This window comes from Carya illinoinensis, chromosome 6, assembly GCF_018687715.1.
Source record: "Carya illinoinensis cultivar Pawnee chromosome 6, C.illinoinensisPawnee_v1, whole genome shotgun sequence".
Lineage (NCBI taxonomy): Eukaryota > Viridiplantae > Streptophyta > Magnoliopsida > Fagales > Juglandaceae > Carya > Carya illinoinensis.
In genome coordinates, this window is record NC_056757.1 from 20,753,270 (window position 1) to 20,768,833 (window position 15,564).

At 32.5% G+C, this 15,564-nt stretch overlaps 1 protein-coding gene across 2 annotated transcripts; it reads right to left on the minus strand.

The window, feature by feature from the left end:
* Positions 1-1,326: 1,326 nt before the first annotated feature.
* Positions 1,327-13,885, minus strand: LOC122312360 (serine carboxypeptidase-like 34). 2 transcript variants are annotated; one of them, XM_043126936.1, is made up of 10 exons: positions 13,556-13,885; positions 11,586-11,696; positions 11,205-11,300; positions 10,986-11,078; positions 10,386-10,474; positions 9,304-9,552; positions 2,636-2,772; positions 2,005-2,100; positions 1,744-1,852; positions 1,327-1,657 (listed from the first exon to the last, which is right to left on the minus strand). In XM_043126936.1, the coding sequence occupies exons 1-10, from the start codon at positions 13,854-13,856 to the stop codon at positions 1,502-1,504; spliced, it is 1,437 nt and encodes a 478-aa protein (XP_042982870.1). In that variant the 5' UTR covers positions 13,857-13,885; the 3' UTR covers positions 1,327-1,501. The 2 variants fall into 2 exon arrangements, 1 of the variants encoding a protein (XP_042982870.1); XR_006243173.1 differs by lacking the exon at positions 1,327-1,657 and having other exon boundaries at positions 1,749-1,852; positions 1,946-2,100.
* Between the last annotated feature and the right edge of the window lie 1,679 nt (positions 13,886-15,564).

A 15,564-nucleotide genomic window follows, 5' to 3' on the forward strand; every position in this document is an offset into this window, starting at 1 on the left:
TAGAGGTGATAGTTGCAGTGTGTACATAGATTTGGAGTGTCATCTCTGACGTACATACAAAGATTACTAGCATCATCACAAAGTTGGGTTGAGACGTGCAGACGACTCAAGTGACGATCTTGACTCGGCTGAATCATGTTAAGGAACGTGGAGTTGAGTCGATGGTCTGTGATTTGGGGGGCATAGTGTATACATTTTATTTGCACTTTATAATTTTTTGTATGAACACGAAATGTTTTTTAAAATTAATTTAATTATGAATCGTTGCTTAAATATCATTAATTATCTCTTCTATCACATTCATTTATTCTTATTTTTAACAATAATTGAGCTATTTTATGTCCGTCTTTTCATTTTCTAAATTATTTATTGATCTTCATTCTTTATGTTCTTTAATTGTTATTTTTCATATAAATTAAATATTTATCTCTAATTTATTTAGGTATTGTTTTGATATCAAAATAAATAAAAATTTTGATCATATTCGAACGTGTTTTGTATGCATTCGAAATGATTTTCCACTCCCACCAAAAAAATCATTGATCCCGCCATATTTTTTGTTTAAATTATATTTTTGTCATTCAAACGAATTCTTAGTGGATGTTTGAATGTTCAATTTAATGTTTGAAAGGTTATTTTATTCAAGACAATTTCTTTTGTCTAAAAAAATAACGATCGAATGAAATATAAAACGTTCGAAATATAATGGTTCTATTTTCAGTTCCATGAACAAAACTGCTTGGCGTTTGAACAGTTACATAAATTGTTTGGCGGTAGCTAATTTCTGTTCAAATATTTTCTTAACCATTGGAATGAGAAATTTATTAGGAATAATATTTTTTGTACTTCATTAAATAAGCCATTCAAATGTAACTTTTGTTGTTTGAACGGTAAACGATCATTGTTAGTATTTAGAGATGAAATTTGAATTTTGTCTCAAAAAATCATTTTTTTGAGACAATTTTAATTTCGTTAAAAAAAATCTTCCCTAAAGACCATGATTTCTGTTGTAGTGTTATTACTTTATCTTTTACCAGTGAATTTTTTTCTTTTTCAGAATGAAGAATTTATGATTATTTTTACTGGATGTAACTAAGATTTTGTTTTCTATTTTAACACTTAAAAGAAGAGGACAGAAAAATAGTCAGGGAAGGGAGTTATTTATATTAAGCGCTTAATGAGCATGATAGTCAGTTTTACTTTCTCATCCATTTCGATTCCTTTATTGAAGTATCTAATTAATTGAGTAGTTACTCTCCCCATGATTATTACGATTAATTAATCTCCTCTTTTTCTCTTCTTTTTTAGGCAATTAATCCCCTTTTCTGCATCAAAAGCATACTATATTTATTCATTATTAAGGGATTACATGAAGTACTACGAAATCATTAAAATCGTAAGATTCTAGTACTCTAGCTAGCTAGCTAAGAGCCATCCCTTGTTGATATTTTTCATTTCAAAAGGAAAAAGAAAAAACCAAGCGCGCACACAATGAGGAACATTAAAATGGTGAATCAGATTGCAGTTTCTTATTGGCTAAGAAGTGTTCAACCATGTGGAGAGACCTCTTGGGTGCAAGCATAGGAACCTTGTGACCAGCACCTCTCACCGTCACAAAGATAAGCCCCTTCTCATAGATAGTTGTCCTCCCGGCAACCTGCTCACAATTCATTAATCCAACAAATGAACTCATGTCACTTTCATGCATGTAAATTTAAACAGAAAAAATAAAATAAACCCAACCTGTTGGTTGTCGCTGTACCAAGGAATCCAATCTTCAATAACCTTTAGTCCAAGCTTTCTCAAGGCATACCTTGTTGAGGTTACTGGAAGTATGCCATCTGAATCTCCACTGAAAAGAAGGATTAAATACATATGATCAGGCTGTAGTTTATATATATATATATATATATATAAGTTTAAGCATCCGAATACATGCACGTACCGCGTACAGTTGATCTCATTTAGATCAAGCTGTTACAACGTACGTACGTCTATGGTTACCTGTAAATCCATATGCGCAGATCACCACTAGCAATAAGCTTTTTAATTGTGGGTAGCACTGATTCTGCCGCATCATTCCAACTCTTGATCTCCTTGCTGCATATGGACTAAAATATTAGACTAAAATGTCTACAAAATTAATTACTGTTTAGATGTTGAACCGAATTGAGATAAGTTGAGTTCTTTATGAATAATACTAATAAGTTGATATGGCAGAGTGAGTTTTGTGGAGTCTACTTAAGATGAGTTTAGATATGTTTAAATATTAAAATAAGTTTAGATGTATTTATAGGAATAAGAAAAAGGTTGTGGGTTCCGCGCGTGTAAAGAGGTTTTGAGTCCCACGTGTAAAGAGGTTTTGAGTTGAGATGGATTTAGTGATTTAAGAGTTGAATGTTTGAATTTTAGACTCGGCTTAAAATTAGTCTAAGTTCCTAACAGGGCCTAAATATTGCTTTGAGGAATATTGAAAAAAAATGTGCCTAAATTCTAAAATAAAACTAGATGGAATTATTTAAAACCCAAATAAGTAAAAGTCATTAAAATGTAATTATTATTTTGTTCTTGGACAATTACTTGATGTATAATTAGATGCTAAACATACATGTAATGAAGGTTGGACGTTAAATACCTGCAACGAGTCCATGGATAAGGGATTCCGGTGACATTGGCATGCAATGCTTCCTGAACATCTGCCCTATTCAGATACGTTTCAATGTAGGTTGACGAACAAGGGTCGTAACTAAGTAGTTTTCTGTGCCAACCATCCTGCATGCATTCATGTAAAACAACAACTTAATTGCCATGATCGATCATTTTGAAATTTATACATGATCAAGTTAATCACATGCTCCATCTGTTTTCTGCATTATCCCGATCGACAAGTTCTTATATTGAACTATATATATACACCCGAAACTACATATATTTTTGTCGTTAATTATATATGAGTTCTGCCAATTAATTTCCAAGTAATTCATATATAGAGTACTCTTCTTTTTTCAGCATGAAATAATGCATCGATCATGCATGTCTTTAAAAGAATATATAGTTTCGGTTGGGGGATATAAACGCATGTAAATGGCTGCTTGAGGGAGGAGGTTTAGTTAAACCCGAAGTGAAGAATTGTCATGTCGTCTAGTACTACTCCAGTCTCCCACCCCAAGTAGTGGATCGAGACCTATTCTTTTTTTTGAAAGGAAACCTGCATCTTGTATTCATGTGTTAATCATATTACACAGTTTATCAAAAACAACATTTTCCAGAACCTCCTTAGGATGATCTTCCATCCAAACTAACTCTTCACTTATATTTAAAGCTAACTTTGCAAGACTACAAGCAACACTATTACAAGATCTCTTCACATATACCATTGTCCAATTCCTTCTATCATTGCTTTTAAATCCTCAATCAGTTGACCATGCCATTCCCAATTCACTTCTAAACTGTTAACAGCTTTAACAACAGTTAATGCATCACCTTCTAATTGTACATTCCTAAAATTGAGCTCTTCACATAACTTCATGGCCCTCCATAGAGCAAAGACTTCTGCTATGACAGGATCTGCAACATGTTCTTTCGGATAGCATAGAGAAACTAGTACCTCTCCATGACTATCTCTTATTACTACCCCAATCCCACCTCTGTTTTCACTAGACTTCAAAACCGCATCCCAGTTGACCTTCACCATATCTCCCACATGTAATTTCCAATAAGGAGAGTTGCTACCATGAGTTCCACCAATTTCCTGAACTTTGCATTGCTTAACTTGTGCCAACTGATACTCTGACAAGCATTCAACAGCTTTGTTAAAAACTACATTAGGTCCTTCAAACTTATTTTCAAATACCAACCCATTTCTTCTTAGCCAAACTCTTTTTAGCACCATAACCATTACCTCTAACTGATCTAGAGGCAATTTTGAGAACCAGTCAGACCATAATTCAAAAAAATCTTTTTCACTACTTTGCCATTTCTGCACTGGACTCCTTTCACATGCCCAAACATCACTTGCCCTATTACAACTCCACAGAGGATGACATACAGACTCATCCATGTTTTTACAAACTGAAAAAGTAGCTTCTTTTAGAACAGCTCTTCTCATTAAATTCATCTTAGTTGGTAGGCAATTATTTATAGCCTTCCAAACAAAGATTTTAACTACCCCTGGAATATTCATTCTCCATAACCCCTTCCATACCTCACTTGACTTGCTTGATAATTCCCCTTTCTCCCTTCTTTTTCTGTTAACTTCAAAATGATATGCACTTTTCACACTGTACATACCATTCTTTGAAAATGCCCAAATCTATTTATCAGGAAGCCCAGAAAAGCTGACAGGTAATTTACAAATTATTGAGGCCTCACCCTCATTAAACACCTGCTTCACTAGTTCAATATCTCATTCCTTCCTATTAGCTCTTATTAACTCCTCCACCTTTGCTTTAGTATTCAATATTTTTATTGGTGATTGAATTCTATAAGTAACAGCCATAGGTATCCACCTATCTTTCCAAATCCTTATACTCTTCCCATCACCAACCCTCCAAACCAGCCTCTCTTTCAACAGATTAAGAGAACTCCACAAATTTCTCCATATCACAGAGGGTTTAAATCCTATAGAGGAATTCAATATATTAGAATTTTTGAAATATTTATCTTTCAACACTATAGCTGCCATAGACAATGGATTCATCATCACCCTCCAATATTGCTTTGCAAGGAGTGCTTGATTAAAAGCTTCCAACTCTCTAAATCTCAAGCCTCCATCACACTTTGACATTCCCATCTTGGCCCAACTCTTCCATTGTTTTCTGTTATCCTTCTGTTTAAACCCCCACCAGAATTTAGCCATTTGTGAAGTTATCTCATTGCACAATCTTTTTGGCAATCTGAATACACCCATATAATAGGTAGGAACACCTTGTATAACTGCCTTTAATAGCACTTCTTTCCCCGATAGAGAGAGGAATTGATTCTTCCAATTATTTAGTTTTGTCCACACACGATTTTTGAGCATACTAAAAGATTGATATTTAGACCTACCAACCATAATTGGCATGTCTAAATATTTTTCACAGTTGTTCTGCACACGAGCCCCATAGTCCTTAACTATTGCATTCCTCACATTCAAATCAACTGCAAGACTGAATAGTATAGTTGTCTTGTGCTTATTAGGATCTGGCCAAATGCCTTCTCATATACCTCCAAATCCCACTAATTTTCCTCCATTCCTTCCATGTAGCCTTCCTAAAAATTAAACAATCATCTGCAAATAGCAAATGAGTCAACTTAATCCCAAGTCAAGCCACTGTCACCCATTTAAGTTCACCTTTCTATTTTGCCTTTTCAAGCGTTGTACTTAATCCCTCAGCATATAGATGGAATAGGTAAGGAGACAGTGGATCTCCTTGCCTTAATCCTCTAGTAGGAATAATGTACTCACCTGGCCTTCCATTTACAATAGTAGCATAAGACACTGATGAAATGCAGTTCATAATCATTCCTGTCCATCTAGCCCCAAAACCAAGTTTTTTCATTACTGCTTCTAGGTATCCCCATTCCACCTTATCATAGGCTTTAGAGATGTTCAGTTTCACAGCCATGCTTCCCACCCTACCCTTCTGTCTACACTTCATAGAATGTAACACTTCATAAGTTGCAATAACATTGTCAGATATCAACCTGCCAGGGATAAAAGCACTTTGGCTTTTTGAAATGATCTCATCCATCACCTTTTTCAGCCTATTTGCAAGAGTCTTTGCAATGATCATATAAAATACATTGCAAAGACTAATAGGCCTAAATTCATTAACACTCCTTGGATCTTTAACTTTGGGTACCAGTGTTATGAAAGTTTGATTAACAACCCCTTGTAAACTGCCTCCATTTAAAAAATTTAACACAGCATCACTCACCTCTTTTCCAGCCACATACCAGAATTCTTGAAAAAAAACATGCCCCAAAGCCATCAGGCCCTGGAGCTTTCATAGGCCCCATCATCTTTAGTGCAATCTCCACTTCTTCTCTTGTAAAAGTCTCCTCAAGGAAATGATTCATAGCTTCTGACACTCTCGGTTCTATCTCAGCAATGCAATCATTTATGACTTCTTCTGATGGCTTGGCACTAGAATAAACCTAAGAAAAATGATCTCGAAAAGCCACTGCAATACCCTCCTCATCCTCTCTCAGAACTGATTGACCATCCAGGATTGATACTATTTTATTTCTTTTCCTTCTTTGATTAGCACACTCATGAAAGAATCTAGTGTTTTTGTCTCCCAAAGTGTACCAATTTCTTTAGCACGTTGTCTCCATTTAATATCTTCCAGTTCCAATAACAAACCAACCTTCTCTTGCAGCATCTTCATCTCAACCACATTTTCTTGAGACATATTCTTTTGCAGCACCTTGATCTTCTTTGAAATCTAGTCTATCTCTTGGACTCTCCCCTTATCTTTTCTTTTAAAGCAAGATGATAAAGACTCACTACAAAACTGTAGTCCAATTTGGACTCTCTGCACAGGTTCTTTCATTAGTAGTCCTCTCTCCCAACCCTTCTTTATAATTTGTTCACAACCATCTTGCTTCATCCAATAGGCCTCAAACCTGAAAGGATAATTCTGTCTTCTCTTCCACAGCTCTCCTTTAGTAATAGAGAGCAGAATAGGTTGGTGATCAAAGCATCTCCCAGTCAGCACCTCTACTTTCATCTCCTTAAAAATAGATCTCTACTTCTCATTTGCTACAAACCTGTCTAATCTTTCCTTTGTAAAGGTAAGATCATCATGCTTATTAGACTAGGTAAAAGCACTGTCTCGAAAGCCAATATCTCTCAGACCACAGTCCTCCAATGCATTCCTAAACAGATTGAGTTGACCATCTAGTCTTCTCTTGCCTCCCACCTTCTCATTTTGCCACAATATTTCGTTAAAATCTCCCCCTACACACCAAGCAGTACCATTATCAGGCTTTAATTGCCTTAGCAGCTCCCACGATAGCTCTCTTTTCCTTGTTTCAGGGCGCCCATAAAAACCTATAAATTGCCAATCCTTTCCTTTCTTCTCGCCTTTAACCATAACACTTATATGCCAGCTTGAGTAATTAATCACCTCTACAGAATTCTCATATCTCCATAACAAGACCAAACCTCATCTCCTCCCATCAGAATCCACCACAAGGCATCCTTCCATGCCTAATCTTCTCTTTAAGTTTGAAATTTTATAAGATCTTGTCTTTGTTTCACAAACAAAAACCAATATGGGCCGCTTATCCTTAACCAACAGGCTAAGATCCTGAACTGTTCGAGGGTTCCCAAACTCTCGGCAGTTCCAACATATAATATTCATAATGTTGGGTGGTGCTGCTCAGCAGCCACCACCCCTAGTCTGTTCTCAACACATACCAACTCAAAATTACCCTTAAACCACTTTCCTTCCACCACCATTTCACTAACTTCATCAATCTCCTCAAAATCTCTTTTTATCAAGGAGTGACTAGAAGTCTTACCTGACTCAGGCCTAGCTCTAGTCCTCCTTTTCCATCTCGAAACCCTCTTACTGTCATCCCCTTCACCTGCACACATATGCTCAAGCAACTGCTCATTTCCAAACATAGTAATCTGGAACTCCTTATGTTTTTCAATACCAATTGACCTCTCCTTGTTCACTTCTTGCAACAAGCCTGGAGATTGTGGAGCCCCAACCTGAGGCTCAGTTAATTTGATCTCCTCATTTCTCACATTACTTCCCATCTTCTCAATTTCCTCTCTAACCTCATCCTTATGAAATACCCCATCTCCCTTCACATTATTCAAACTTTGACTCCCTTTATCTTCCCTCTCCTCACTTTTATCTTTATCTTTTTGTTCACCTTTCTGTACTACATTCTTCCTTGATTGAGGTATAGCTCTAAGCCAAACACCATACTGGCCAGCACTTTGTGCACTCTCCTTACAACCAACCTTCTCATGAACTATCATTCTGCATTTAAAACACATCCTCGGCAACTTCTCATACTGAAAAGGCACCCAACATTTCCTCCCATCCACTACAATTATTCTTCCTCGAGCTAAAGGTTTTCTCAAATCACATTCTACCTTCACTCTCAGACATCTACCCCATGCCGAACCATCCTCCAGCACATCAATCTCCACAACCTCCCCCGTTGATCTCCCTGTTACCTCCCCCATCATCTTATTCATGTAACTCAATGGTAAATTCAACATCTTAATCCAAAGACATGCATGATCAAAATCGATCATACTAGGTTGAGTCTTTCCATCAAATTCTTTTAAAACAAACAAGTGATTATCGAACAGCCATGAACAACCATTCATCACTCTCAATTTATCTTTACGAGAAACAAAAGTGATAACGAAACAGTTTCTATCAATTTCTTGAAATTCCAAAGGCTTACCTACCTTTCACACTCTTTCCATCATAGTTCTGGCTATATCCTTCCCAATTCTTCGATCTGAGACAATTTTCCCCACCAAACTGCGATCACCCTTCCCTCGCATCGCACCAATTGATTTATTCTATATCTCTATCGGACAATCTTCTTCATCGTTCAACTTCAGTCGCCTCCAAACTTCCTCCATTTCCTCCATTACTTGTTATTCAGCCGAAACACTACTCTGCTCGGAAACACTACTCTGCTCACAAACGCAAGCAAGAGATCAGACGCTTACTTCCTCAAATGAGAAAAAAGACTACACACTTCTCCTCAATCGCTCTCCAGGGCGGGAAAAGCAGTTGCGAGAGACTCGAAACAATAGTTAACACTAATACTCCTCTGTAATGATCGAGAACTATTCTAATATAAAGTATAAACTCTAAATTAGATCGATTAAGATCAATTTTAAAAAGAGAAGTGCTACAAACATGCATAAATATATAATATAAAAGTAAACTCACAAAAAAATCACGTTATTTCATATGATTCATTAGATCTATTTTATAATAAGAGTAATTTTACAATCTAACGTACCGCATCAAATCACATCAGTTTGTAAGTACTACCGGTACCGCAACAACGGCCAGTAATATCAACTTAATTTCTAAAGAGTTGTTTATTTTTATTACTATTAATATTAAAAACTTGTAGCAATTTTTAAAGATCTATGTGCATCCAAACAATATATATATATATATATAGAAACTTTCTAAAGTTTTCAATAAAAAAACTTAATAATTAATTATCTCAGTGAGGATCGAGCATATATATTGCCAATTATTTATATTTTTGATGATGATTATATATACAATGGATGTAGAAAATGATGAAGATTTAACTCACAATTCCGGAAATATAATGTTGAGCAATTGATCCATTGACGCATATAGGAGTGTAGATGCTGTATATGTCAATGCCGTCATATTCAGCATATAACTCAGAGAAGGCCGCATCGCAGCCGTCCGATTGAATTTTGAAATTGCATTTGCTTTTTATATCATGGTACAATCGATCCGATATCACTGCATGACTCCATGCATAATCAACGGCTCCCTCATTATCTGCTTCAGCGTCCAATGCTGCGTTCCCAATCTGCATTTATTCATATATATATATATATATATATAACGTAGCCTCAATATATTGTATTTAATTAGGAAATTAAATATATCTCTTGTGAACCCAAGAGATTGAATCATATATATGAGTTTAAATTACAAAATGAATATTGCTAAAAAAAAAGAAAATTACAAAATGAATAGAAACAAACAACATAAATATATGATATATATTTTTGTATGTAAAATGCCGAGAAGTTTGTTATGAATATATAGTGAAAGAAGGGCCAAGAGCTTAATGGCCTGATTGCATATGACCCGATTATCCAACTAGAAAAACCTAGGTTTGATACTCCCCCAACCCCTGTATAAAAAGTAAAATAAAATAAATAGTGAAAAAATGGAAGAGACCATATGAAAACTTAATTTATAGGATTTTGTATAAACATTGCTCCCATTTTAGAAATATATATACTAATTAATACTTTTGTAAAATATTTTAATAATATTTATTATTTAGATTAATTAATGCTTATTTATATTAAAATAAATAAAAATAAGGATACTACAAGAAAAACACTTATTTGTTGTTAATTATTTGCAACAAGAATGAATCCATTCTCATAACAAGTGGTTGTTTTCGTCGCAAATATCTAATTATGCAGATAAGTATTTTCTATTTTTTTTTTTTTTTTATAGGTAGTGTCTAGACTTTTAAGCCAGTGGTGTTAAGTCATGAAACACGTTGATAAGTTGGTATGAACAAATATATGTGACATTGAAACCAAATTAACAAACAACCATGCACCACAATAATTAACATTAATCGTCAAAGAGTAAGAGAAATTTGGCAGGAAAAAAAATCACCATGAACCCTTTAAGGTTTATAAAAGTATCTTTGGATGCATTCTTATTATTATCGAGAATGGCCTCAGAAAGTTGTGGAACATAATGCCCTGAAAAATTGCAGAACCGATCAGTTAGACAAATGCGACAAAGATTATAAAAAACACATTTATATGCAACCAGTTATTTGCGATAAAAATAATTTATTGAAGAAGTTCATTCTGATCCCAAATAATCATTTTTGTAATAAATAACCTGTCACAAATAATTATTTTTCTTATTATCACAAGCATGAATAAGTGAGCAAAAGGAACATGTATTTTAAGAAAGATAGAGAAATAATAAATAAAGAAAAATTCTATATACCATACAATCATCTCACTTTCATTTCACTATATAAAATGTGGTATATTTATTACCATTGAATCGATCATTTATTACAATTATTTTATATTAAAAAAATGACGCAATCAATCATATTAGTATAATATATATATAAATACGTAAAAGTAACTGTATATAAAATTTTTATTCTAAAATCTTGTTATGAAAGATAGAAAAATAATAAATAAATCAGGCAAAGGGTATTGTAAGTGATTATTATTATTTGTAGGTACGTACCTGCATAGCTTTCTCCTGCAATGTAAAACTCGTGTGATTTGAATTGTGGAAATCGTCGAAACCAGTTGACTAGAAACGTGTATGAATCCTTAGCTAATTATGTCACGAAAACAGGGCCGCCAATTAAATTATGGGTAATAAAATATCTACAAGAATTTAAAACATTGAAGTTGAGGATGTTGAATTATAATTGGGTCGTGTAGATCAAGATATAGTTACCCGTCCTTGTGTCACCAAGTTCAGCAAAATCAGTGCTGGTATTAGTGTAGGAAAAGCCGACTCCGAAGGGAGATTCCACAAACAATAAATTGGCAACTGCTATCATAAATATCAAAAGTAAATCATATGGCAATTTAATCTTTTTTTATTTTTTTAATAAAAATTCTATCTGCTGTGTTTTTTACATACTTTTTACACACTTCATTAATATAATTAGTTACGTCACTTCTTTTTAATATAAAATAAATATTTTAATCATTCACACAAAAAATATATAAAAATGATTATATATCTGTTATATATCTATTTTTTAATGACAGTGCAATTAAACTTTAGAAGGGAAACAAGTCATATAAATAGAAGTTCTAAAAATAATTCGACCTTTGTTCCATGAATAGGGGTTTAGACGTAACAATGGTTTGGTGCCAGCTTTCTGAGGGAAAAAAGGCCCCAGTTCTAGAGTTTCTCCACCAATGGACGAACATCCTGGACCTGAAATTTTGGAGTTCATCATCCAGCAGCTTTGATTGAGAGCAAAGAAAAAGCATTCTCTGACAAAAAATTTGATTTCTTCTAAATATATAGAAATAATTGTCAGTGTTATGACAAACAGAGATTTCAGAATTGCTATGAGGTAGAAAATATAACAATAAGGTTTCATTTAGTTACACATATTAGATAATATAAGATGAAATGAAAATATTGTAAATAATAAAAATATAGTTTATAAATAGTAATGGAATTATTTACGTTAAAATATTGTTAGAGATTTCATAATTACTAAGTTTCATGGCTTGTCTGAACAACAATCACACGAGATACTAAAATTTGAAAAGTTCGGCTTTAAGAAGTGTTTATATTTATTGGTGAAGATGAAAAAAATAAATTCACTAATATAAAAAATTGAGTAAAAGAAAACAGTGATTAAAGTTACTAAAAGTCAAAGTCTCAATAAACATTATTTAGCATATAATGTAAATAATTAAATCTACCGTTTTTTATAAACTTAAACCTTCGGGACAAGTAGTGATTTCATACAGTATCAAACCTATAAATTTTTTAGACAAGCGATAATTCGATACACCTAAATTTTACTCACATAGAATATAAGAGTTTTCTAAGAAGAAAAAAGAAAGAAAATACTCTAAAGTTTTCTCTATTATCCTAATACATGACATACAAAAAAAGCTTTTTACTCGGTTATATTGCTTTTCTCTTGCCTACTAAATTACTACTATAAACTAAAAGACCTCAAACTTTATTGTAAATTGGGTATCAACCAAAAAAAAAAATACGAGTATTTGTAACAAGTTATTTATTACGAGAATTTACTCAATTTGGTAGGAACTAGTAACAGAAAATTGGGAACAAATAAGCATTTTTCTTGCCGTGAATGTCTCTAATTATTTAAGTAAGTGATGTAACACCCTTTATAGATGTATAAATTTGACTATATGTGGGATCTGTAACCAATCATGCTCATGCTTTGAATAAATTGCTCAAGCATGAAATAGTTGTCTATTTGGTTGAAAAGTCAGGCATGCATTTAAATTTTAACGCGTTCAAGGCAAATTTCTTCCCCACGTGAAATAGAAGCCAAGCCATTCAACAGTCAATAGGTCAAATGAGATGAAAGTCACACGCGTAGATAATATTTTATTTTAAGTAATATTTTATGCATTTGATGTTATTGATTAGGTATTAAAAAAAAATTAATATAATCAATTACATCAATACTAAAGTGCGTAGATAGTTTACAAAAGTGAAAAGAAAACTATTAATCTCCTAGCTAGCTGCATATTCTAGTTGTAATTGCATAAACAAGAGGCGAACTTGCATCTATTGCGGAGGAGATGTTGGATCATGCTTGTTTCTGAATAATTAATTATTTGGTAATTAGGGATGGTTTAAATGTATTAGATTCATTCCCTTTTCTCAGGAAATGTGTATATATATATATATATAGAGGAAAATGATAGGCACACTGCTTCCAGCTCTCGTTGGGAGCTACCGTTGATATTTTTCTTATTTTTTATTTTACTTCGTGATTAAGGAAGTATTTTTTTAATAATGATATGAGTTTTTTTTTTTTAAAAATATTTAAAAATATTGAAAAAAATTTAAAAATAAAAAAATAAAAAATACTACATATCACTAACGGTAGCTTCTAACTGTAGTTGGAAGCAGTGGACATAACACCGTCCATACATACATACAAACATATATATATATATATATATATATATGTGTGTGTGTGTGAATCTTGAGTACTCTCTGGAAATAAGTACGTACAACACGATGCAGAGCAAGAAATTGTGTAGAATTTGCAATTAATGATAGGAAATACTCACCTCCATTGAGCCACAAGAGTACAGGCTTTTCATGGGGATTGTCAGTTGCTTCGAAGAACCAATAGAAAAGTGCTCGACCATGGGTTTCATTGACTGTAATATATCCGGCATATTGCTTGAACTTCACCGGAATCTGGCCGGGAAGTCTAACCACTTCGTCAGTTTGTTGTTGAGCCAAGATCTCAGAGCTCAGTTCATCATACCCAGACCCACTACTTAAATTCCCTTTTGCGAAGCTCACGAAAGTTAACAAAAGAGGGAGAAGAGAGAGAAAATATTGAGAATAGGAAGATAATGCCATCGTGGCCCCCGACCAAATTCTCAGTCAAGGCCGGTACTTATATAACATGTGATGATTCACAGACACAAGAATTAAATCATTAGATTATGTGTGGCTCTACAGCCACTGGGGGCTCCCACTGGGTTCCCGGTTGTTTTTGTGGTTGTTTCTTTTTGTTATTTTTTACGTGTCTTTTTAAAATATTTTAAAAAAAAATTTACATCATATTTAAAAAAAAAATTATTTTATTATTTTTTATTACTTAATTATTTAATAAAAATTAATAAAATAAAAAATTCTAACCATAACTTTTCACGAAAACCACCAACAAGAAAAATAACATTTTCATTTTATTATTTTACAACCTCGAAAAGACCGTTTGGATTTACGACCCAATAATACAACGTCTGATCTCTAATTAAATTCAATTAATATTAATTCTTATCATTTTAATATTATATTATAAGATGATGAAAATTAAACTAATAAATAGATTTTTTTTTTATTTAATACGTAGGTTACACTACAATTTATTATCCAATAAGACTATTTAATAATGCTTAAAAAAATTTTAAAAAATTTTGTACAATCATTTTAAAAAACATAAGACAAATTTATAAATCATTTGAATATTCTAGAAAGTATTACTCGTAGAGTCCCGATACTGTGCCGCCTACACTTGACCACCCAAGTGTACCACTAGTCTAAAATCTTCTTATCTTTTTTATTTCAATCTTTTATTCAAATTTTTTATTATTTTTAAACATTTTTTAAAAATATAAAAATATATTAATACACTAAAAATTCCTTTCTTAATTATTAAATAAAAAAATTTAAAAATAATTAAAAATAATGAACGATACACTTGAAAGGTACAATACGGACAGCACTGTATTATTTCTGTTACTCATAATATTGGCGTACATTGGCGTCAGTGCATGGTTGTAATTCATTATGGCTAGCAGTTAGAAAATTAAAGACCTTGATTCTTGGGATGTGTGTATAAATTATTGTTAGATAAAATATTAAAATCTGATTCTATTTTGGATTTTCTTTTCTATATGGGCAGCGCTGCTAGTTGTAAACTTGTAGTGCGCGTTTTTTATTTTTAATTATATATATTTAATATTTTTAAATATTTAATTTTAAAAAAAAAATTACAATATTATTAAAAAATACTTATTTAATCATTAAATAAAAAATAAAAATAAAAACCAGCAGTGGGAGATACAAACAGTGGGCCATGGCCTAAGCATTTCCCTTTCTATATTTCTTCTTTAGAATAATTAAGGGGTTGTTTGAGAGATAAATCATATCTTATCTAAAAAATTTTCATAATTTTATTTTTAAATATTATTTAAATATAAAATATTTTTTAATTTTAAATTTTCAAATTTTTAATTTTTCCATTTAATCATTACAAAATTTTCAAACTTCCCAATAATACAATTTTTTTCAAATTTTAAAACAAAAACAATATTAAAAAATTATATTCAAATAATTTTTAATTTTAGAATATTTTTATTTAATTTTTTTTCTTTCCTTTCCTAAAACCTAATAAATCATCTCTAACTCAAACCATTTCACAAATTCCTTATCTCATTTTATTATCCAAACATGTCCTAAACCATTCTTTTTAATTTTGGGTCAGTCGTTTGATCTCAGATTTTCTTTGGTTCCCTCGTTACTTTGGTTCATTATTTTTTTTCCCTTTTGTTCGGTCATATAT